At 41.3% G+C, this 25694-nt stretch overlaps 1 protein-coding gene across 2 annotated transcripts in view; it reads right to left on the bottom strand.

The window, feature by feature from the left end:
* The window catches only part of LOC131223807 (uncharacterized), a 77132-nt gene extending 51438 nt beyond the window's left edge, over window positions 1-25694 (bottom strand). The window contains exons 1-5 of one of the 2 annotated variants that reach the window (XM_058219316.1): window positions 25439-25694; window positions 25246-25308; window positions 25107-25162; window positions 931-1024; window positions 700-760 (exon numbers count right to left, since the gene is read on the bottom strand). In XM_058219316.1, the coding sequence (XP_058075299.1) occupies window positions 700-760; window positions 931-1024; window positions 25107-25162; window positions 25246-25308; window positions 25439-25576 (412 nt within the window). In that variant the 5' untranslated portion in view covers window positions 25577-25694. The remainder of the gene's footprint in view (window positions 1-699; window positions 761-930; window positions 1025-25106; window positions 25163-25245; window positions 25309-25438) is intronic. The other variant, XM_058219317.1, reaches the window with a different exon arrangement.

The following is a 25694-nucleotide window of genomic DNA, read 5'->3' as shown; positions in this document are numbered from 1 at the left end:
GTGTAGTTGCACATGATGCACCCTCACCTTGTGTTTGTTCTCTCAAGTGTAGCATGCGATGCACGCTCATATTTCTGAGAGAATGTTATTGACTCAATTTTTGTTGAGTTTTGTTATGATTTGTGTACTCGAAGAGAAGATTCTACAGATGAAGGAAGTCCAACCTTCAGTCTATGTTCTAACATGTTGTGCGTTGGGGGGTTGGACTATAATCCATACCCATCATTTCCATTATCTTTGTATGTATTCCAAGCTAAGCACGATCAATATACATGCTCCAGCTTGAGGAGGAGTGGAAATATATGTAAGTTGTGTGTACATGTGAATGTACCCCAACAGAGCACTGTAACTTTTCCTTCATACTAATATCTCTGTGTGTGTGTTAGTCTTTTGACTAAGCACATGCACAACACAACAAGTTGTTGCCCTAGCCATTCCTCTCCCTCTCTCTGTGAAATCAATTGCCTCATATAGAACCCCCAAGCCGGATATATTCACTAGGTTCATCCTACACAAAATTTATAATTGGTATGGTTTAAACTTAGTTAACCAAACTGTTAGGTTTTTTGCAGTGCTAGAAAAGCAGGTGGAGCAACTGATCAAAAAAAGAAGCAGCAAACAGAGTAGTAGCCTAAGGCACTATGCTAATATTCAGATAAAGAAGTGAAAGAATAACATATGGAGAGTGATATGGCATACAGTGGTGAGGCATGTCTATAACTCTAGCCGTGACGCCATGTAAATCACTTCCCGAGTACCTCTGCAGTACATCCAACCTTAACATTAAGCCTTCCATCCAACATAACAAAAATTGAGATTCAGATGTTTAAAGATGTAGCTGAACTTAATTGTGTTTGCAATCAACAAAACTACCGAGAACAATATTAATCAAAGAAACATTTAGAAACTTAAACTAGTCGCAAGTCTTACCAAGTGGACATCAATCATTGGAACTTCAGAGCTCTTGCGATTTATCACGAGAAGCCATGGTATAAGAAATTTCTCCCTTCCAACTTGAAATGATCTGCACGAATGACATTGTTATGATAAATAGATCCACATGAAAATTTTAACAGAATGGGCAAACGATGAAAAGCAAAATTCAATGGTACCAGTAAAGCTCAGAAGCCAACCAAAGGAAAGCAGTGTTAACTTGGTCATGTAAAGCAATAACAAAATAAAGGGAAAATAAAAGAGAATTCTGACAAATCTTGAATTGTGCACGAGTAAGTAGAGTCTAAAATTGATCTCATCGTTTCTTTTAACAACATTCCAGAAAGATTCATTGCCATAACTAGTTTGCTATTTCAAAGGCAAAAAAGTTTCACTTACAGCACTTTTGACATTTCTCATGGTATAAGAGAGAAGTCCAAAAGTACTTTGGTTGTTGGTTAATCAATGTATGACTTCTAAATTACACACCAAATTGAGATTTGAGAGTAACAAAAGATCCATCCTGGAGAATGATAACTTATATCATCACCTGGCTCCCTCACCAAAATCATTCCAAGGCACAAAGCCCTCTAAACTTCAACCCTCGCAACTGAAGAACCTATGCATCTTTGACGCGTAAGTATTTGTCAGTGACCAACACAGGCATGCATACAAGGTGTCATACACAATGGCCTTGTGAAACACAACATGCTGGCACATGCATACAATTGCTTTAAATATGTATGTGTGCTGCCTGACATTACCTTCAACACCTCTGCAATGCTCATCTCTGCTCATTGTTGTTTCTTAATTGCACAACACTTTGCCCATAAAGCATCCAGATGAATGGTCTTATAATTTTTTTTCCTCGAGCATCATCAGCATGCGGAAATCACACAAAACTCCAGCGAAACATCTCCACTTCATCCAACCAACTCTAATTCTATTGGAAACATCCTCAACTGTGTCTTTGGCTGCAAGGTGTGGAAGCTCCTGGCATCGTATCTTGGGCATCAATGGTGTGTTGGAAGGCCCCTAAGTGCTTATGTGATTATGTTGAAGAGAGTGGAACATGAACTATCTGCATGGAATAGAAAGTAGTTATGTTTGGGTGGTCATATTACCCTGATAAAAGATGCTTTGCCAATATGCCAATTTATTACATGTCTTTATTCCAATGCCCAGCAGGTGTTATCAATTGAATTGAAAATTTTCAAAGAGATTTCCTTCCGCAAGGGAAGTCAAGAAGCACCCCCTAGTAGGGTGGAAGGAGGCATGCCAACAACAGTCTCACGGGGGGACACGAATTCAAGATCCTGAGATTATGAATCACACGCTACTCGGAAAGTGGATATAAGGTCTAGGAGAGAGTAGAATAGGTATTGCAAACGGATAATTGCTGGCAAGTATGAGGCTCCCCAGGGAGGATGGACTATACTCGTGTCATCAACCTGCAGAGCATCTGGAATTTGAAAGGCAGCGATAAGCAGGAGGGAGAAGTTCATGGAAGGGTGGAATTTGTGGTTGGTGACGGTTCTAGAATAAAGTTTTGGAGTGATGTTTTTTTGTGAAAATGCAAGCATAAGCTCCAAGCTTACCAGACTGCTTAACGTTTCATCCTACCAGCAGGCCACAGCTTCAAAATGCCAAAAGAGAAGCAAGAGGATTTGGTCTCCAAGATTTTGAAAGCACCCAAGGGAGAGAATGAGGGCTTGTTTGGCAGCATGTATTTTAAAGGAATTGGGAAACTAGGGGCATTTGGCAGCATGGATTTGGGTGAATCCAGATGCTCAATCTCTTCACTTTTTGAAAACCCTTCAAAAAGCCAAGAATCAGAAACGAGAGGAGTTGGAATCCTCTCAAATGACTTCTTTTTTTTTATCATTGCAAGTTGACTCTTTAAAAAGGGTATTATTCTCATCCCACAACCTCCACAATCCACATATAATTGCAAAAAACACACTAATACACAGGATACTTTTCTTTTGTTGCGTGGGCTGCTCCTAGATTCCATCAACAAGTCCCCAATGGATCTATAGAAAATCCACGATATCCCAAAACGATCAAGGAGGAACTCGCAAACTTATTTCGCTACACCCCAGTGAGTGAACAAGTGGTCAACAGATTCTTCCTCTTTTCTGCACATGAGACAGATTGATGACATGTTCATTTCTTTAAATTATCCAACATCAATAATTTATTTGTCATGGTGACCCATGCAAACACCATGATCCTAGGGGCACACGAGCCCCCCAAATAAGAACACGAGGAGGGGGGTCACCAATTCGAGCATCAAGATCGAATAGAGCAACTTCAGCGAGAAATTGCCACTGGTGTCTACCTCTTCCTATCCTCAGCCGAGATATCAATTGGGATTCATTCAATCTGATTAATAAATTTGCAAAGATAACCGATTCCTCATCTAATAGGCTTCTTCTGAATCTTAAGCTCCAGACCACACCATCCCCTAAAATTTCATTACAATCCCGAACTTATTCATCTTTTAAGGTTGCTAGTGAGAACAAAGGCTGATAGGACATTTTAGGAGGAACCTCAGTTAAATTATATGAACCAAATATAGTTGCATCACTTTTGTCGGACAGGCACATAGTTTAGGACCCTATACAAAGGAAACTTGTGTAGAATCATTTTTTATGATCTTTTGAGTTATAAGTGTGTAAGGAAATTATCATGTGGAATGGTTTGGCCACCATTCCCTACTTTTTGGCTTCATGGGACGAAGGTGGTGTGGGCAAGGAAGGCAAGGCGGTTTGGCATTTGGCGCCTATGGCTGCCTTGTGGGAAATTTGGGGAGAGAGAAACAGGAGGTGTTTTGAGAACAAGTCCGAGTCAGTGGAGCAGATCTTCCAAAAAGCTTTAGTGTGGGTCACTGAATGGACTTCGGGCTTGAAGGATTTGCATCCTTTCATCATTGTTGCCCTTTTGGGCCTGTAGTTTTTCTTTTCCTTTTCTCTTTTGTTGTATTCTTTTCCGCTTTTTGTCTCTTCTCAATAAAACTTGGTTGCTTCTCAAAAAAAAAAAAATGTGTAATGAGGACTTTTTTAATGTCCCTTAAAGTTTCATTCAAAAATTCAACCAATTTCCCAATGTTTCCTAAAAACAGCAATATATTATGTGATACATGCAATACATACAATATTTCCCATGCAATACCCGTATATTTACATATCTTAAGGGTGTGATACATGTGTTGATACCAGTGTTCGAAATATCGGTATCGCACAATGTATCGCACCCTTGGGATACAGATACATATCGGTTATCGCATGGGATATATCGTTTGTATCGCATAATTTATCGCACTTTTTGGGAAACATGGGGAAACATTAGAAAATTGATTGAATTTTTCAATGAAACTTCAGATATTCTTAAAAAAAGATATTAATACACACTTTTAAACCATAACATCTTAAAATCAAGTGCACACAATATGTTTCCTTTGTATAGGATCTTAAGTTTGCGTTGTCTGATTGAACTAAGGCAACTGTATTCAAATATAATGCATAACATTTATAAATGTATTAAGACATGTATATCCACACCGTCCAACTATTTTGCCACCTTAATCTACGGTACCATCCCAAAAATGAAGCAGATCCAATTATCTAGTGGACCATGCCATAAGAAAGAGTATTGATTAAAGTCCCTACCATTCAAACCTTCTTACTGCTCACCTTAATGTTTTTGTAGTGTTAATTACCATCCACTATGTTGATAAGTTCACATGAGCTAGATGAAAGGAAAAAACAAATATACGGTTGATCCAAAACTTTCATGGCTTATTAATAGTCAATCACCACTTTTTCCTCTAGCATGGTTCACTCGATAATTGAATGTACTTTATTATTATTTTATTTTTTTATAATACACACGTCTTTACTTTTTTATTGGTCTTGGCACAAAAAAAGAGGCAGATTGTGTGGGCCCCATCTATTGTATCCATGTTGTCCATTCATTTTTTCGGATAATTTTAAAGCATAAGCCAAAAAATGGGGCAGATCCAGAGATCAAGTGGACCACATCACGACAAAACAGTGGGAATAAAGATGCCACCATTGAAACCACTGTTTTCTTTGGTGTGGTCCATTTGAGCCACATATCTGGCTACACTTTGGGATCATGCACTAAAATGACCTATAAAAAATGGATGGATGGTGTAGATAAAACACATATATCATGGTGGGCCATATAGAGCCCCTGACAGGACCGCCATCTGTCTCTAGCTCCCAATCCGTGCCGGAAGCGGATTTCCTGCCAACCAAAATGCTCAGTTGCGCACGGGTTAGCATGAGAACTTTCTGATAATTCACCATAAGTGATACTATTCCAAAATCTGAACAGTCCACGTGATTCAGTACCCCATGAAATCCCTATGTCGCAACTTTTACTTTAATCCAAAACTTTGGTTGGCCATGGAAAAAGAAAACAGTTTACTCCCTTGATTTACATCTTTCTTTGCTATGGCCTACCAGAGTTTTATATCAAGGTGAAAATTGGTCCTTGTAAGTTTCATGAGATGCCGCATCACATGGACTGTTCAGATTGGAGACCCATGACAGGTGTGCAAAGGTGCGCACGTGCCTAGATGCGTAGGTGAGGATGCCTCTTCTTGGGAAAGGCTTTTGGAAGAAGTTCCTACGCTGGGATGCAATATGGGGCCCACTGTGATGTTTTTCAGAAATCCACCCCGTCCATCCATTCTGCAAGCTCATTTTAGGATATGCGACTGAAAATGACGTAGATCCAAAAATCAAATGGGCCATACAAGAGGGAAACTGGGGAAAGAGTTTCCTACTGTTGAAACTTTCCTGGGCTCCAACTTGATGTTTATATGACATCCAAACCCTTTATAAGGTCATTCCCTTGGGATGAAGTGAAAACACGAAAAAATTATCCTGATATTAAACTGTTGTGGCCATAAAAATGTTTCAACGGTCTCACCGACTCCCTATTGTTTCCTCTTGTGCGGCCCACCTAAGCTTTCGATCAACCTCATTTTCGGTCACATGTCTTAAAATGAGCTCGCAAAACAGATGGACATGGCGGATTTCTAACAAACAACACGGTGGCCCCACCTATCATCCCAACGCAGAAACTTCATGCGCGCGCATTTAGCCCAATAAAAAAAGGCTCGAAAGCCATTTTTAAAAAAAATTGCAGAGAGGTTCCGGAAAGAGGGTTCCGGCCTTCCAGAACGCTAAAACCCCGAAATTCTCTCCCCAAATCTCCGGATTTCTCTGATTTTTTTCAGATTTTCTTCCAAAATCACTTCCATTTTCAAGCAAAAATCTATTCAAAGAAAGGAAAAAAAAAAAAGGAATCGGAGATTTTCTTTACCCTAACCTACGAATGGTGAGCTTCGATTCGAATGGCCCACCAAATGTGGCTTCCAATCAGGGAAATCTCCTCTACAGGTACGGAAATCCACCCTCTTGAAAGTTCCCCATTTTTTTTTCCGATTTTTTCGGAACATTTACGCACGACAAAAAAATTTCTTACTTTCTTCGGACGAGTTTCGTATCGTTGGACTGCGATACCGATAATATCGGCGATATCGACGATGTATCGCAGATATCGACGATATATCGCACGATATTGACGATAAAATCATGCGATATCTGAAGTTTTGGATTTTTGGTATCTTCCGGGGGTTATCGGAGGAGTTTCGTCTCGCAATGGTGCGATACCGATAATATCGGCCGATATATCGGCCGATAGTATCGATATTTCGATCACTGGTTGATACCGATACTGAAAACATTGTTGACAAGGCCAGTAACTTTGATTAGGATTGAAGGGCCTTAAAGGAGGATGAGACTACGGTGTCGTTTGGTAAACTAAAAAATAAGGTCTGAATATCAATGTAAGTGCTGAAAATTTGAAGTGTTGAATTATAAGTGCTGAAATTTTTGTTTGGTAATTTGTCTGGAAAAATTCCTGAGATCGAAAACAAGCACTTTTTTCACAAAAAACTTGTTTGGTAAACAAACTGCAAAAGTCTGAACATTGGCAATTTGTTATATTTGAATATATGGACCCTAATTTCTATCTTTTGCAGAGTATGAGAAGAAACCTGTCATTGCCATGCCTCCAAATTTGGCAAACCTATGCCCATTCCTATAAAATTTTAATACTTTTCCCACCAAATAAAGCCAAGTAAATGAATGGTCTGGATCTTTTATGTTTGTCACGTACAGTAACACGAATTGATTCTGTTGAGGCAAGTAGATGATACTCATCCCAAGGATATGCATTGTATGTTCAGATTTCCAGTTTCTAGTTTTTCTACACATGTGGCCTTTAGTTTTGTAGTCCAAGCACATTGGTGACACAGGCCACACCATTGGACTCCATTTTAGATGGAGAAATAACTCAAATATCATACTGATTGGATGATTTTAATCCATCTGAATTAGCCTGTTGATATTGTACCCTAACCAATTTAGTTTTAGCCATTCATTTGACAGCCACAAATCGAATTGTTAGATCTATAGATGACTTTTGATTTTGAGGCTATGATCCATTTACAACAGAACCCACAGCTTGGACAGCCTGAACAGGCATACAACAATTACCTACATCCACAGTATGTAGCTAACATCTTTTGTCTAGGCCAGATTTGAGTCTATAATCATAATTGCCAGATTTGCAATTCAGTTGTCCATTGAGACAGCCCAATGCTTTGACCCAGACCGTTCATTAGATCTAACGTGCATTTCATGCACCACCATATCTAACAAATATTAATTGTTTGATCAATGGTCTTTAACATGGATGGTCCACGTTGTTTAAAAAAATAGGCGCAAGCAACATTTATTTTTATTTTTATTTTTTGAAAGGTGAGAAACACACACACACACACACACACTACCACCCCACGCAGGCATGGGTTCTCGAACCCTTGACCTCAGATATGAGACACAGTGTCTACCATTGAGCCAAGAGAAGAGACCCCGCGCAAGCAACAACTTGATCCACCTATTTGTTTACGGCCCATCATGGATGGTTTATGATTCTAAAGAATCACTTTTTAAGGCAATCACAACCATCCCATCGATGGCCAGGAAAGGGAATGGCCATAGAAAATAAGGCCAAATAATCGATGGATTGGATCATCCCTGTCAGTGTTGAATAGGGTCCTATGCCATCCAAAAAAAATGAGGTGGCCCACCTTGATCTCCATGTGAAATCCACATTGTCCCACCATCTTACCAGCTTGTTTTAGGGCATGAGCCTAAAAATGAGGCAAATCCAAATCTCAGGTGGACCACAGCAAAGTGTGGTATTGAATGCCCACCATTAAAAACTTCATGACAAAAGTTTTGCATTGAGCTAATATTTGTGTTTTCCCTTCATCCAGATCTATGTGACCTAATCAATAGGTTGGATGGCAAATAAACATTACAATGGACCCTAGGAAGTTTTTAATGGTGGGCATTTAATCACCACTATTTTCGTGTGGTGTGGTCCACTTGAGATTTGGATCTACTTCATTTTTTGGACCAAGCCCTAGAATGATCTAAAAAAACTAATAGACGGCTTGGATATACAGCACATACATTAAGTTGGGCACCATGGTCAGGGCATTACCCACTAATGCATTACCCAATCACACCTATTCCGCTCCAGAGAGCTTCAATAGTGTAGTGTAGAGTATGGCACCTAGGTTGGTACCGTGTTGACGTGGGAAAGTTTTGTGGGCCCCACCATGGTGTGTGTTATATCCTGTAAGGCCCGTATCCTAGTTCGTACTATTCCGTCAACTTCTACGGTCCTCTCGGTCGAATTCCGGCAACCTTCGACCTTTATCCGACGTTTGCGCGCGATCCTAGGCCGAGTCCTACAAACCTGAGTTGACTCAATCCGAGACTTGTACCATTGCGACCGCACCGTCGCCGCGGTTCCAACGCCGCGTCTTGCACACCGATCCGATACCCTAGCCAGAAGATGTGGGCCCGTGTTCAGTTCGAGAAAAACACCGCGCGTTGCAAAACCCAAGAGAATCTCTACGACTTGTCACCTCAATCCATCAATCAATCCCATCAAGGGTCAAGTACATGTCAAGTACACATCACCTCACACCCATCCCCAAGCAACCCCATAAGTCAATAAAGCCTTACACACCCCATACATTTCTTACACAAATTACCTCAAAAGTCAAAAAGCTCTTACACACCCATCACTCACCACATCTATCACCCATCTCTCTCTCCCTCTCTTTACAACCCTCTCTCTCTCTCATTCTCAAAACCATTTTTCCCAAGCAACTCCAAAAGATCACACGTCCAAGCATTTTCTAACCTCTAAGAGAACTTTGTGTGTGGCCCACTTTCCCACTCTCTCATCTCCTATCTCAACCATCAAAATTCCATCTCCTCCATTAGGATCGAAGCTAAGAAGCAAAGGAAGCCAAGGGAACGAGAAGAAGACGGTGGGTGATCTTGGACCCTCATCCTTCTTTTTTTTTGATTTAAGGGTCCACTTGTTGTGGGACCCACTTGTTGTATGTATTGCTCATGGGAGGGCCCAATAGTGTCCCTCCCCTACACGTTCTTCTCTCTCTCTCTCTCTCTCTCTCTCTCTCTCTCTCTCTCTCTCTATGATCGTGGCCCACCTATGATGTATGTATTTTATCCATGCCGTCCACTGAGTAGCCCACATGGAAGTCCGTTTGGACGGGCCCAAATGAAGGAAAACACCAATATCAGTTTGATCCAAGAGTGTGGCCCACCTGACGTGGGGCCACCGTGTTGGGAAAGGCCATCCAAACCGTCCATTCATGTGGGGCTTACTTGACAGGTGAGCCCCTTTCACCCAAGCCGTCCAGCGTCCTTGGACGCTGGACGTTGCCACCTACTTTAACACACACACACATGTGTATATACCATACATATAGTATATATTCCATATATTATATATTATATAATATCTTATATTAAATGGGTGGGCCACTGCTACGTGGGACCCACCCACTGGCAGCTTTTGTGCATGGGAGTGATCCCACGCTGTCCATCTATCTGGTGGGACCCAGCATCTCACGAGGTGTGGGGACCACACGTGGTGTATGGGTCTTACCCACACTGTCCATCAATTTCTTTATACCGGCAGCAGGGCATTGCCCCTCTTGGCGTCAACATCCAAGCTGTCTAGATGGTGGGACCCATCTGCCATTTGACGTCAATAGTTTTTTTGCGGGTCCCACGAGAGATCCAGACCGTCCAGACGGTGGGACCCATATCCACGGCTCAACTGGTAGACGGAGTGAAAGATACCTCATTTCAACGCTGACGTCTTGGCATTTATTTCAAGTGCAGGTGGCTGCCAGGGAGTGAAAGATACCTCATTTCAACGCTGTGGTCGGTGGGGTCATGGGTCCCACCCACGCCGTCCATTCACGTTGATGGGCCACACCGTGCTGTGTGGTCTCCACCGTCCCTGGACGGTGGGACCCACCCCACGTGTGGGGCCTCCCTTAATGCATGTGACCGTCCAAGCCGTCCAGGGCCTGGACGTTGTCTATATTTTAATATAATATTAATATATTATATAGTTTATTATAATATAAAATAATATTATATCTTTAATGTTGTGGTGGGTCCTACGTGGGACCCACCTCTCCCTTTTAATGCTGAGAGCTGCACTTCAGCGGCAATGCATTTTATATTTTATATATTATATATATTATATATTATATTATATATATATAAAAGGGTGGGCCCTACATGGGACCACCTCTACCTTTAAATGCAAGCTGCAGTTGCAGCAGCTATAATATACATGTATTATATTCATTATATATTTTATATTTATACAGGAGAGTGGGCTCCACCACCAGTCGCTGCACACGGCAGCAATCTCCGTGGGTCCCACCCGTTCCATCCACGCCGTTTATCTATGGGACCCACCATGATACATGTGCTGTATACAAACCGTCCAACCATTTGAAATATCATTTTATGGTGTGAGCAAAAGAATGGGTCAGATCTAAAGTTCAAGTGGACCCCACCATTTAAATAGTGGACCGTGACATCCACCATTCAAACTTCTAAGGGCCGCAGTAGTTCCAATTAAAACTGACAATTATTTTCACTTCATTTATCTCTATGTTAACTTATGAATAGGTCGGATCTCAAAATACATAAGGGTGGGCCCGATTTGAAATACATTTGGCCCATTTGACTCGGGCCCATTTGACGCGGTCCATTTAAAGCGACCCATTTGGTTTGGCCCATTTGAGCGGCCCACTCAATCGACCCGATGCAATATATGTGAGGCCCATGAGCGAGGCCCAATGTGATGTATGTGTGGCCGTTACATTGTGTATGAATTCCTTATGTAGGCCACTCCTTGGGAGCAATGTTGGTTAGATGTCCACATTGATAGGCAATGATGGTTGGATGTCCACATTATGACCTTTCCTTAGGCCTTGTTAGGCCCATTCTCATCATTCCCTTAGTGGGTTAACCCAAATAAGTGGGCCCCATTCACCGTAGACGGATGGCTCCATGCTATCTAATTGATATAACCACGGCTGAGTGTCGATCTTTATACTATGGTTGATCGGTTGATCACCTATGGACCCCGCTTTGTTTATCTACTGATTATCGATGCCGATTGTCGTGACCGATTTGTCGATTCCGATTTTTGACCGATTCCGATTGTCGTAACCGATTGTTGATTAGCGATCGAGGCCGATTATCGTGACCGATTGCCGATTTCCGATTAACATGACCGATTTTCCGATTCCAATTATTGATCGATTCCAATTGTCGTGACCGATTTGCCGATTTTGATTGTCGAGGCCGATTCTGAGTGTCGATTCCAATTGTTGAGGCCAATTCCGATTGTCGAGGCCCATTGTGATGTATTCGAGGCCCATGGAACGTGGCCCATTGTGATATATTTTCGGCCCATATGGTGAGGCCCGACTTGATGTATATGTGGCCCATGAGTGAGGCTCATCGTGATGTGTATTAAGCTCTTGAGTGAGGCTCATGGTGCTGTATATTTGGCCCTGGTGTGAGGCCATGAGTCCATTATATGTTTGGCTCTATGTGGCCATTCCTTGGGGACAATATTGGTTAAATGTCCATATTGTCGAGGCCAATTGTTGATGCCGGTTGTTGATACCGATTATGAGTATGTGACAACATAGCATCATAATACATCCCCATATGCATCATCTGTATGTCTGTTATGAGATGTGATTGGTCATTGCATATGTCATAGGGCAGGTTGTTCATAAGGCTCACTGATAGGCGGATTTGCCCCACATGAGAGCATGGCATGCATAGGATTGATGCATGATTGGACTGTGTGACTCATGCATCTTGCATTTGTATGACATGACCACCATACGCCCTAGCGACATCAGGGCCGTAGCCTCCACAGGTATTTCGTGGATGACCAGATGGGACACCGGATATTTGTTCTACATGGGATGCTATAGATATCCTTGGGTGAAAGTCCCATAACCCTCTTGGTTCCAGAGGTTGCTCCAACGTCTAGACCGAGTGGATGCATGAGCGCATGAGGACCGTATACCGTTAGGCCGCGTCTCCCATTGTGTCGTGGTCGGTTGGAAGGGGGTACGGCCTTACCTGCCCGAGAGGAGGGGGCAATGCTAGGCTAAGTCTGACCAGCTCGAGGAATGGGTTCGCTATCGACGAGCCGGGCCCGATATTGGCAGGCGGATAGTGAGGTCTCTTCCACTCACCTTGTTGCGCGCGATGGAGCGGCAATCTGGTTTGGAGTGTAATAGACCCCGGCGATTTTCCAGAGAGGAACCGTACTGATATGTGGACTTATTTGGCAGGAATTGCATATTCATTCATTTATTCACTATCCACTCGGACTGGTGGTACGTAACTATTTGTTACGTGTACCTTCGCATGGCCAGGATTTCGGTTAGGCGCGCGACTAACCTGAGATCAGGAGTTCACCCCATTGAGTCTGACTATCCAAATTTAGGTATGGGACTGGTTTGGATAGAAGTCCCTTGTGATGGACCCCATAGCCTGCGATACTACGTACTATCATCCCGACTTCACTCCAACTTGGTCATTTCATTCGCACCGCATATTACATTGCATCCACAGTACTTAGCATTTTGGGTTGCCATGTTTCTGCATTGATATGGCCATTAGTATTCATGCCTTGCATCGCATAGCCTTGGTACGGCTGATGGCACTCATAGACTTATCAATATATTTTCGCTTATTTCGATATTGTATGATTTATGGCATTATATCCTCGACATCTAATATTTGGCTCGCTTTGACTCCTCATTTGTTTAACTGATTTGCATTGTGTACTCTGATATTATATGACTCATGGACTTGTCAGTACTTCCGCTTACTCTGATATTGCTTACTTGGCACTTACCTTGTGCACACACTTTCACCACTTACTAAGCTTTCTATAAGCTTATGCACGATAGATGCGTGCAGGTGGCGTCAGGTTGCAACAACATTGAGCTTGGAGCGTGCAGCGGACTTATAGAGCTTTGAATTTTGACATGCATATTTCCCTTTCAGCACTGTATTCAACTGTTTATATTAGTGGATATGTGATGATGATGTTGCCTTTGTAACTTGGGTAAACTTGTAGTTATGCTTATTATGAGTTAAATGTACATTGGAAAATCCTCATTGTAGGATCCCAGGATCGGAATCTGGCGTATGGACGCTGGGAGCCAAGAATGGGGTACTACGGAGGCTATCGGCACTGGATTCGGCGATCAGGAATTTTGTGAGCCCGGTTTCCGAGTTTGGGGTGTGACATATCCACTCCATCGATCCATTTTTTTCATATCATTTTAGGACCCAAGCCCAAAAATGTGGTGGATCCAAAGCTAAAGTGGACCACACCATAAAAAATAGTGGGGATTGAATGCCTACCATTTGAAAACTTCTTGAGGTCCACAGAAGTTTGGATAAGTTGATATTTGTGTTTTCCCTTCATCTAGGTCTGTGTGACCTTATGGACATGTTGGATGGCAAACAAACATCACGATGGGCCCTAGGAAGGTTTCAATGGTGAGCATTCAATCACCTTTGTTTTCATGTGGTGTGGTCCACCTGAGATTTGGATCTGCTTCATTTTTTGGGCCATGCCCTAGAATGATCTGGAAAAATTGATGGATAGCTTGGAATATATACAACACATACATCGAGGTGGACCCCACGGTCAGCACAACACCCACTAACGTGTTACCTAATAACACCTATTCTGCTCTTGCGAACTTGGATTGCGCAGTGTAGAACACAGCACCTAGTTAGTGATCCAAAAATTTAAAGGAAAACCACCATCCGCATTTAGCGATAAGTGATCAGTGAAAGGCCAGTCGCTGAAAAAAAAAATACCAATTTTAAGTGATTAGCATTAAGTGCTTAATCTTTTATCTTTACCAAACGGTCTAAATTCCTAAAATCACTGAAAATGGCAATTTTCAATGATAAGTCCCAAAATTAAGTTTTACTAGATAGCCCTGAATAAAAGGAGTGTATTGAGGAAGCAAGAAGGGTCATAATGCCCATACATATAGGAACAACATGATAAATAGTAAGGAAAAACAAAAAACAAAAATTGTAAAATGACTAAAAATGATTTTTTTTTTTAAGTATAAGCATGTTCGAAAAAGTTATTAATTATTACTTATCAAAAGCCAATCCAGATATATAAAGTTATAAACCAAATCAAATAATCATCACGTCAACAAGATTTTAAGCAAACTAATTTAATTATTAGTCTAATTGAAACTACAAGTCACAACTCACAAGTATGAAAAAGTAATAGAAATCCCATAGATTAAGAATATTAAGTACAATACAGATGTCATCAATACAAAGAGGGATTTTCGAAAGCCCCCGTTCGAAACCCTCTCTTTTAAGTTTAGTTTTAATGGTTTTTTAATGTGTGAGTTTCACACTAATTTTAACAAAGGACGACCACCATTTTAAGTGAAAGTAAACAAAGAACAGGTTTAATTTTAACTTCACATTTTAAGTTTTTCATGATGTGAGTTTTACACTTTTTTTAGAGATGAGTTTTACACCATTTTTAACAAACAAAAGCTAAAAACGGAAAAAAAAAAAAAAAAAACATTGTAGCATATAGTACAAAAGCTACATGCTACATAATTGTACCATACGCTATGACCCCTGTAGCATACACTACAGGGGATTTACACTATTTAGCTATGTTACGAGCACTATTTGAAACATTGGGCATGACTACTAAAACAATATTAAAAAAGCCAACCTCAAATTGCTAGGACAAGGTATGATACTAGAATGAGATGCAAGGAAAAAGTGGGCACCACAATCCGACTTACTAATGGGACCCCAAACTATCTCTGTCTGTACAAGAAATTTAAGGATTGTATTAAGGAGAGAGGGGTCATAAACTCCCATACATATATCATTAGGGCCTTAGATAGGCATGATTAGTGAAACAAGACTTAAAAAACGACCTCAAACAAGTGGGACAAGGTATGAAATGAGAATGAGATGTAAGAAAAAAGTGTGCACCACAATCCAACTTACTAATGGGACCCCTGTAGAAGAAATTAGTCGTGTATGAATATGATCCAATCACCTAGTAAACCCACAAGGAGATTCAGACAATGATTCGATCAGCTTGTGGGCTTCACTCGTGTGTTTACCTTGTGGTCATTACATTTGGACTAGTTTTAGTTAGTAGCTTTATTAATTCATTATAAGCTCGAGCTTGTAGCTCAATGGTAGGAGTTTGTCGCTTCAATATGTCTAAGGTTCAAGCCCAAATCACTAATTAAAAAAGGAAAAAGAATCCAAGTTAGTTTCTAATACTAATTACTCGTTAATAGGTATCCAAGAACGAGGTGGTGGAATTAAAAAGGGGAAGAACAAAAAAAAAAAACATTGTTATTTGTAATTAATTGATGGAAGAAGAAAAGTAGAACGTTGAGGAAAAAGTTAATGTTGTGTGAAACGATATAGGCAAGTGCATTATGAAAGTGGCAAAAGAACTTTTAGGTTAACTAGAGGGAAAAGTCATGCATATAAAGGAACTTGGAAATGGAATGATGAGTTCAAAAAGGCTAGGGGCGGATCTTAAGGAATCAACTAGGGGGATACTAAGAGATCGGAGCTATTGCCGAAGGTAGCTAATGATGAGTCTGGAGTACAGGCAAAGCCCGTCTCGTATGCAGAAGCTACATCTGGTTAAAGGATGCCTGAGCCCATATCAATAAAAATGCTAAGGCGGCAAGGGTGGAAGAGGAGGCCCTGGTTCTAGAAAGATGGGTATCGAAGAATCCCTTGTGAGAGGGAGAGGAGGTCTGCGTTGACCCATCTATGATGGAGAATGCAAAATCCTAGCTCCATCGGAGCGTCTTGGTGCCAACGAAGCAAGGAGCTCTGTTTTGTTAGGTGAACGTTTGGCTAAAAGCCTGATGTAGATTGGACAACTGGGAGTACAAGATCAAACTGATCTCAGATACCAACCTGTGGATCTCTATGAAAGCAGAAATTAATATTGACCAAATGATCATGGCAGCCATGATGTTTAATGATAGTCCGATTGTATCCATTCAAAGACGGGACGACAGATCTCCCCTTGGATGCGAGATCGGTTGGTTTCTGATCTAGGAGATACTAATAAAACTGTGGAACAAAGAGTTTTTGTTGGTGCTTGGGGGATGCTTAGGAGAGGTTATGGCCATCGATGAAGTGACGGAGTCTATCAAGAAAAAATGAGTGACGTTGACGCCAGATTTCATTCCCCTCAGGGTGGGAGAGATCTCGCTCCATTTGAAAGTGGAGAAAGAAGTTGCATGGGGCTTGCTATGCAAGTAGAGGGACGGCATGGAGCTGGAAAGAAGGTTGTCAGCGGGAGCCTAGGGAAGATGGCGTGCGCCTTCTATGGCCTGCTGGAGGACCGAATGGAGAGTTAATGAGGTGTGCATCCTAGATGACCAGGCAGAGTGAGACGGGACAGGTGGAGCCTCCCTAGCCATCGAGAGAGGTCAGATGTGCTGCGGGAGTACCAAACAAGGCTGTGGATCCTTGTGATAGCGTGTTGGACGACAGAGATTCCTCGCAAGTGAAAGGTTTGCCAACATGTTCAACATATTCGAATCGATTTCAAGTAACGGGGTACGGAAGTAGCCTTAAGCCAAAGCTCCTGTTATGTCTTTGGTTCGGAAGCACCCACCTTCAAACCCGAACCTCTCCTTTAAGCGATGTTGCAGGGATAGGGGGACTCTACAAGGCATCTTTACTTCCTCAAGAAGCATCGAACAACCTCCTTGCGGGCTCGAGGAGCAAGAAGCATTGTCATCTTCAACCACTTGTCAAGATCAGAATGATTCTGATGGGGGATATTGTGATGGTGCGTAACGAGTTCCCACGTGTTGATACTCCCGCATGTGTAGAACCTCTTGCAGTAGTCCTATCTGGTGCCTTAAGTCCCACACAAGTAACAACTTTTGCACATAGTTCAGCCTTCGATAATAACTTACTTCGTTTAGGAAAGAAAGTAGTTCTCCCCTGTAACAAAGGAGGCCCACGTGTAGTTCTATTCAGACAAGATCCTCTTCTTTCCTCCTATTCTCTGAGATCGACGAAGAAGGCAGACCACTGCGATCAGAATACTCCAGATTTGGTGAGGGATGCGCCAACCTCTCGATGCGAGAAAGACTCTCATGGGCAAGGGTATTGCCCCAAAGAAGATCATATGGCGTTGATCTTACCACAAGAAGAGTATCCGTGTATCAAAGAAGGGGAACCCTTTGGGGATGAGGTAATGGAGATGTTGGACGTGACCCCGCTACAGGCCACAATCGAAAGAGGGCAAGCCAAAGTCTTTGACAAAGGACCATTTGTCGATGAGGCTTTGTCGGTTGAGGGTGTATCGATTGACAAAGGTCTATTAGACGAAGAACTTGATTGGACGAAAGATGTGATAGAGAGGGTGGGGAGGAAGTTGGGAATGTCCTTCTAGGTGAACAATGATGACGCAGTCGCCCTAATCCAATTTATTAAGCGGAGAGGTGCTTCGGTCATCAAACATTCTCAGAGGCATACTCCTAGAAGCTAGAAGGAATTGATTAGGTTGGCCTCTGCGATCAACTACAAGGTTGGGAGCAGGCTTCCAGGTCCTGCCAGGGGCAAAAGGGCGAGGTTCATTTCCCAATGAGTATTCTCAGCTGGAACGTGGGGGGGCTTGGGAGGTAGGGAGAAGCATCTCTAGATCAAGGCAATTCGCAAGAAATCTAAAGCCCAAATCATTAAAATACAACAAACCAAGCCCTCATCCTTCATCAAGTCAAATCTTGATTCTATTTGGGGTCAAAAATCAAAAGATTTTTTCTCTGGATGCGCGAGGCTCCTCGAGAGGTATTCTGGTGGCATGGAATGAGGATATCTGGAGAAAAGAGGAACATTGGTGCGGTCAGTATTCTATTTTTATAGTTTTCATCGAGATTTCTAACGGTTTCAGATGGTTGTTCTCGGGGGTGTATGGTTCGTGTAATAATGAGCAAAGGGCCTATTTATGCGAAGAGATGAAGTTAATTCCTGCAAAATGGGATCTTCCTTGGTGTTTAGGGAGGGTTTTAACATCTCTCAGTTCACCTATGAAAAATCTCCTCCTACTCACTTATCCAAAAGCATGAAAGAATTTGCAGGGTGGATTCGCAAATTCAATTTGGTGGACATTCCTATATCTAGGGCTAAGTGCACTTGGACTAATGGGCAAGGACCCCCATTTTATCGAAACTAGACAGATTCCTTGCTTCCCTGACAAGGATGCACAGATTCCCCATGGTTCAGCTCTCTGGATTGCCTAGACTTATCACAAACCCATTCTCCTTTGAGTGCAGGCAAATAGTTGCGGCCCCAAGCCCTTCATATTTGAATTGGCATGGCTAGAGAGAGGGCTTTGCTACTTTGGTCAAGAACTGCTGGAGGTCTCGGCAATTGAAGGGGTCAGCTAGTTCCAAACTTCATAAAAGGATGAAGCTTTTGGAGGGCAAATTGAAGGTTTGGAATAGAGATGGTTTTTTAGGCTAAAGAGGCTGAGATGGTTGCAATCCTGGATGACCTACATCATCTAGATTTGGAGGAAGAAGAGAGGGAGCCAACTCCTGAAGAGCTAAAGAAACATTCTTCCCTTGCAACCAAGTACGAGAAACGTCTAAGAATGGAGGAAAATAAATGGAGGCAACGGTTGCGGGCTCTTTGGCTAAAAGAGGGTGACAAGAATACAAGGTTCTTTCACGAAATGGCATCCGCTAGGGCTTGTTCTATAGAATTTCAGCTCTGGTAATCGCGTCATCAACAAGATAACAGTAAAGTGTCACTTTCCCATTTCACGGCATCAACAAGATAACAGTAAAGTGTTGCTTTCTCATTCCACGCCTAGATGACATGCTAGACATATTGGCGATTGCCACAATCTTTTCGAAGATTGATTGCAAAGCGGGTACCATCAGATAAGAATTCGTCCTAGAGATGAAATGGAAAATTGCTTTCAAGGCAGGATGGATTTTATGAATGGTTAGTCATGCCTTTCGGCTTAACGAATGCACCTAGTACGTTCACGCAAGTGATGACGCAAATTCTATGGCCATTCATTGGCAAGTTTATCGTCGTATGCTTCAACGATATCCTCATCTATAGTCGTTCACGAGAAGATCATTTGGACCATCTTAGCCAAGTGATGAGAGTATTACGCCACGAGAAACTCTACATCAATTTGAAGAAGTGTACCTTCATGAGTTCTAGCGTAGTTTTTTTGGGGTTCGTCGTTTCAGCATAAGGTGTGAAGGCTGATTCTGAAAAGATAAGGGCCAATGTTGAATAGCCTATTCCCATAAACATTCATGAGGTTTGCAATTTTCACAAGCTTACGACGTTTTATCAAAGGTTTATTCAAAACTTTAGTTCCATCATAGCACCCATTACTGAATGTATTAAGTCTAGTCCATTTAAGTGGACTAAAGCAACAACAAAGGCATTTCAAGAAATCATGTAGAAATGACAGAAGCTCCAGTTCTTAAACTTCCTGATTTCGAAAAGGTGTTTGAAGTTGCTTAGGATGCATCCCACATAGGCATAGGTGTCCTTAGCCAAGAAGGACATCTAGTGGCCCTTTTCAGTGAAAAACTCGATAAGGCACAAAAGAAGTATTCTACATATGATGTGGAGTTTTATGTTATTGTGCAAGCCCTGAAGCATTAGAATCATTACCTCATTCATCGAAAGTTTGTGCCCTATTATGATCACGAGGCATTACACTATTTGAATTCTCAGAAGAAGTTGAGCGATAGGCATGCTAAGTGGAGTGCTTATCTGCAAAAGTTCATATTCAACCTAAAACATTGCGCCAACATTAAAAATAAGGTAGCGGATGCCCTCAACCGAAAATTACACCTATTTTCTACCTTATTAGTTTCCGTTGTTGGGTTTGAAGAACTTAAAAGGGACTATATCGCGGATGATGAATTTGGAAAGGCATTTTCAACACTCATTTCCGGCACAAGCACCGAGTACCCAAGATTTAGCTTGCACGATGGGTACTTATTCTATGATATGAGCTTGTGTCTTCCTAAAAGTTCCTTGCGAGAGCTTGTTATACGTGAGCTTCATTCAGATGGCATGGATGGTCACTTTGGTAACGATAAAATGACAGCCCTAGTCGAGGACCATTTCTATTGGTCACGATTGAAGAAAGATGTTGGGATCATTGTTCGTCAATGTCAAGCATGCTAGTTGGGTAAAGGTAGCCAGCAAAATATTGGTTTTTATCAGTGTTCAAATTGTCGGCGAAAAATCAATAATGTCGCCGATATTATCGGTGTCGCCAAGCCAGCGATACCGAAACCCCCTAGTTTCGTATCTCTTCCAATTGTCTGCAATTTTTGGGCGATAAATAAAATTATCGACGATAAATAAAGTTATTGGCGATAAATTCGCTGTAGCTAACCCACCGAAAATTTCGGGAGTGCGTAAATATGAAAAAAATTGAAAAAAAAAATGAAGAAGATGAAAAATCATTTCGATCCATGTAAGAGGATATTTTCGATACCTTTAAAAGAGGATTCAGAATTTGGAGGTAGCACACCAATCGATCGATCGTCGAAATCCGTGCGTTGTTCCTCCGCATGTAAAAAAAAAAAAACTTCGATTTTTCCTTTTTTCTTCAAATAAATGAAAGATTTCAAAGAAGCGGCAATTTCGGCAAAGAATCTTTCATAGATGGGTGGATATTTCCTAAATTTTGGAGAGAATTTGAGAAATTTCAGGGATTTAAAGGATTCGAGGGCTTCAGAAGATTTTCCCCAAAATGGTTTCACGCATCCGAAGCTCCCTTACACGAGATGACCGCACATGAGACATAAAGTGCTCGCTGCTCTGTGGGCCCACTATGATGTAATGTGTTTCATTTACGCCATCCATTTATTTTGAAAGATCATTTTAGGTCACGAGCCGTTAAATGAGTCAGATCCACATTTCAGGTGGACCACATTAAAGGAAACAGCGGTGATTGAACGCTTACCATTAAAAACTTTTTAAGGCCCACTGTAACGGTTATTTGCCATCCAACTATTTGATTAAGTCACACAGATTTGGATGAAGGGAAAACACAAATATCAGCTTGATCAAAATTTTTGTAGCTCCCGATGAGTTTTAATGGTGGCCATTCAATAACCACTGTTTCCTGCCATGTGGTCCACCTTAAATTGGGATCTGTCTCATTTTTTGTCTGATGCCTTAAAATGATCTGCCAAAATGAATGGACGGTAAAGATACACAATTGTTGATAAGATCTCGTGATGTTTATTTGACATACAACATGTTGAGAAGGTACACAACTGTTGATAAGGTCACGTTATATTTATTTGACATCCAACGTGTTGATAAGGTATACAACTATGGATAAGGTCACGTGATCCTTGGGCCCATCATAATGTTTCTGTGATGTTTATTTGACATCCAAGACGTTGATAAGGTCACGTGACCATAGATGAAGGGAAAAAAATAAATCTCGGCTTGATTCAAATTTTTTGTAGCCCATTAACGGATAATCGCCACTTTTTCCTTAAGGTAGGGTCTAACTGAGAATTGGATCTACTTCATTTTTTGCGGTCATGCCCTAAAATAATCTTAAAAATTGGATGGACAGCATGGATATAGAAGACATACATCAAGGTAGTCCCCACACTAAGGGTTACACCGTCTCGTGTGAGTTTGCACCTAATCTTCATTAGAGCGTGTGACTTGGGTGTGACCCTAGAACCAGTGGCGTCGTGCCTATAGGGCCCACTTGTTAAGTCGTGATTAAAAAAATTAAGAAGATATAAATTACTGGTCTTCGACACTACAGGAAATAGTGGTTGAATGCCTGCCATTAAAATTTTCCTAAGGTCCACGATAATATTTTTTGACCATCTAACCTATTGATAAGGTCAAACGGACCTGAATGAAAAGAAAAAAACACACACACACACAAATATCAGCTCGATCCAAAACTTATGTGGCCCACAAAAGGTTTTTCACGGTCATTAACCAACATTTCCTATGGCGTGGTCCACACAAAATTTGTATCTGCTTTATTTTTTAGTCCACGCCCTAAAATAAGCCGGCAAAATAGATGAACGTCGTGGATATACAATGCATACATTGAGGTGGGTCCTACAATCAAGATTTAGACGATGACTACAAGCCACCTCATCACTCCATGTAGGGATGAGGGATGGCAAAAAAAGGTATGCTTTGTTAGTTTATTTAATTTTACATATCTTAATTATTGTACTATAGTTGCATTTGTATTATATAAATTCATTTTGATTACTATTTGAGTGATTTTTTGCGACAACACATGCCTTTTGGCCCCCATTAAATGGAAACTTCTAATTTAATGCATTCTTGAATATGTAAATATGTGTATTTAGGCATGTCCTGAAGTTTCACTGAAAAATTCCACCATTTTCTCTATGTTTCCCTCCCTTTTCCCCGCATTTCCAGTTATCAGCGATAATGATATTATATCTTTATCTCCGGCCAGCGAAACTTGTAGCGATACTGACAACTCGAACACTGGTCTTTATACACCATTACCTGTGTCAGCTGCTCCATGGGAGGACATCAATATGGATTTTGTCATTTGATTGCCTAAGACTCAACGTGGCTATGACTCTAATTATGTTGTGGTTGACAGATTCTCGAAGATGGCTCATTTTATCCCTTGTAAGAAGACATCAGACCCCATGCACATCGCCACTATTTTCTTCAAAGAGGTGGTTCGTCTACATGGTGTTCCAAAAACCAATTAGATTTGATCATGATATTAAGTTTATGAGTTACTTATGGCGCACCTTGTGGTCTAAGATGGGAACTAAATTGAAGTTCTCAAGTACTTATCATCCGCAAACAAATGGGCAGACTTAAGTCGTCAACAGTAGTCTTGGGAATCTACTTTGATATCTAGTTAGTGAGCATATCAGCTCATGGGACATCGTGTTACCATAAGTTGAGTTTGGTTATAACATTTCTGTGAACCGCACTACAGGACTCTCTCCTTTCAAAATTGCGACAGGTACGCGACCGAAACAACCTATCGATTTAGTCTCACTTCCTAGTGCAACTCGATCGAGCCAAGACGTTGAAGCTTTTGCACAATAAGTTGAGGAGATGCATGAAGAAGTTAGGCAAAAGATCACCTTTAGTAATGAAAATTACAAGGGGCATGCAGATGTTCGATAATGTTCTACACAATTCCAAGAAGGAGATAGAGTCATGGCGTGACTTAAGCCTGAGTGGTTTCTAGCAGGCTCTTATACAAAGCTCCACTCCAAAAAGGCAAGTCCTAACCATATTTTAAAGAAGCTAAGTGATAATGGATACCTAATCAAACTTCCATCCAAAATAAAGATCATACCCATTTTTAATGTGGAAGACCTTACAGTTTATCTTGGACATCACGCAAACGAGAACACGGAAGAACAGGCTATCCAAATACCCGAGATACCATGACAACTCAAAGAAATCATTGAAGACGTGTTGAATGATCAGATAGTTTCCGCACACAAGCAGGGTATCAAAAGTTTCTTGTCAAATGGAAGGGCAGACCAAAATCCGACAACACGTGGATTTCAGCAGATGATTTCAAGCACATCAACCCTAAAAACTATGAGAAGTATATTGCCATTAACTCGATGAAGCCGAGTTTTTCCAAGCTGTGGGGGAATTGTTGCAATTGCCCCACATCCCACATGTGCACGCTCCACACGTGTGTACAAGAAAATAACCACTTTCCCTTTTTAACACATCGCTACTTGCCTTTTCTTTCAAATCTCTACATTAGAAAATTTCCTTTTTCTTTCATATCTTTATATTAGGCAAGAAGTAATTTTAGATTTTTCTTATTTAAGTACTTTCTTATTTAGGTGCTTTCTTAATTATAGTGCTTTCTCATTTAGGTAGTTTTCTATTTTTTTATATCTTGGCCAGTTAGGAATTCTATTTTTAAATTCCATAATTTGTATTGCAGATTTTGAGGACTGATTATAAATAAGGCCTATGGCCTATGGAGTAAGACAAGTTGATTGATATTTTCTTTACGTAATTCTCATATTTCTATGGTCGTTGTTGGGGGGGAGTGATCTCTAGTTCAAGACTAGAGGACTATTGAGCTTACTCATGCATTCGCGATCTCTAGCATTCGGCTAGAGGATTGTTGGGTCCTTTCCCACAATCTCTTTCTTATTTTCTTTGATCTATTTATTTTTCCCTTTTGGGGTTTGCATTACATATCCTGAAAATCAATGCGATCAGACTCCAGTAGCCATCCAACCAATAACCTGAAAACGGACCTGTCCCCAGATAAATGAGCACGGGACCATATTCAATGTGCAAAACTCACGACAATTGGATTGTTAGAGTGGACCAATCACTGCATTTTTCTTCCATGTATATCATCCTTGTGACCCACCAGATAACTGGTCCTGATCCCCAGGAATTCCTGCCCCATATAGAGTCGAAACTGCAGATTGCACTTCATAGAACTTCTACCGAGCATGCATTGTAATAGCACATCATCATCAAAAAAAAAAAAAAAAACAAATATATAATAAATCAAATCAGTTCAAGAGGAATTCATTTTACATTTTATAAGGATCTGCACCAGTGTAACCAGTAGGCTTCGGTATGGGAATCAAAACCTATAATTCATGAAACAGAATTACTTAAAATTGTGATTTATACAGAAATAAATGAAATATGAGAATCTGACGCGAACAAATACCTCACGATTTACGGCGAAGATCGGGCAGTGGCGACCGATGACATCATACCAGACAGTTCTCGACTGAAATAAAAGGAATTGAAAGGAAATTCTCAGAATAAAAGGAAAAGAGAGAGAGAGAGAGAGAGAGAGAGAGAGAGATGAGAAGGAACAGGGAGGGAGAGAGAAGCGGGGAAGGAGATTAGGGTTTTACAGAGTGGTATTGGCCCATCTTGCTCATGGGGACGATGTCTCCTGGCCTGTAAGAGAGAGAGATCCATGGAAGGGAGAGAAGGAAGAGTAGAGAGATCAGAGATTTAAGAGAAGACCTCCAGCTATCTGATGTGGCCATGGCGGAAAAGAGAGTTGCGAGGGAGAGGCATGGGAATTTTTGAGCCGAGAAAAGAAAGGCCACTGAGTTCTCTCGATCCCCGCACCAAGTCGTCACGTGCCAATGTGGCCACCACGTG

Source organism: Magnolia sinica, chromosome 13 (genome assembly GCF_029962835.1).
Source record: "Magnolia sinica isolate HGM2019 chromosome 13, MsV1, whole genome shotgun sequence".
Taxonomy (NCBI): domain Eukaryota; kingdom Viridiplantae; phylum Streptophyta; class Magnoliopsida; order Magnoliales; family Magnoliaceae; genus Magnolia; species Magnolia sinica.
Note: the sequence above shows the minus strand (reverse complement) of the source record. Positions and strands in the feature narration are given on the sequence as shown.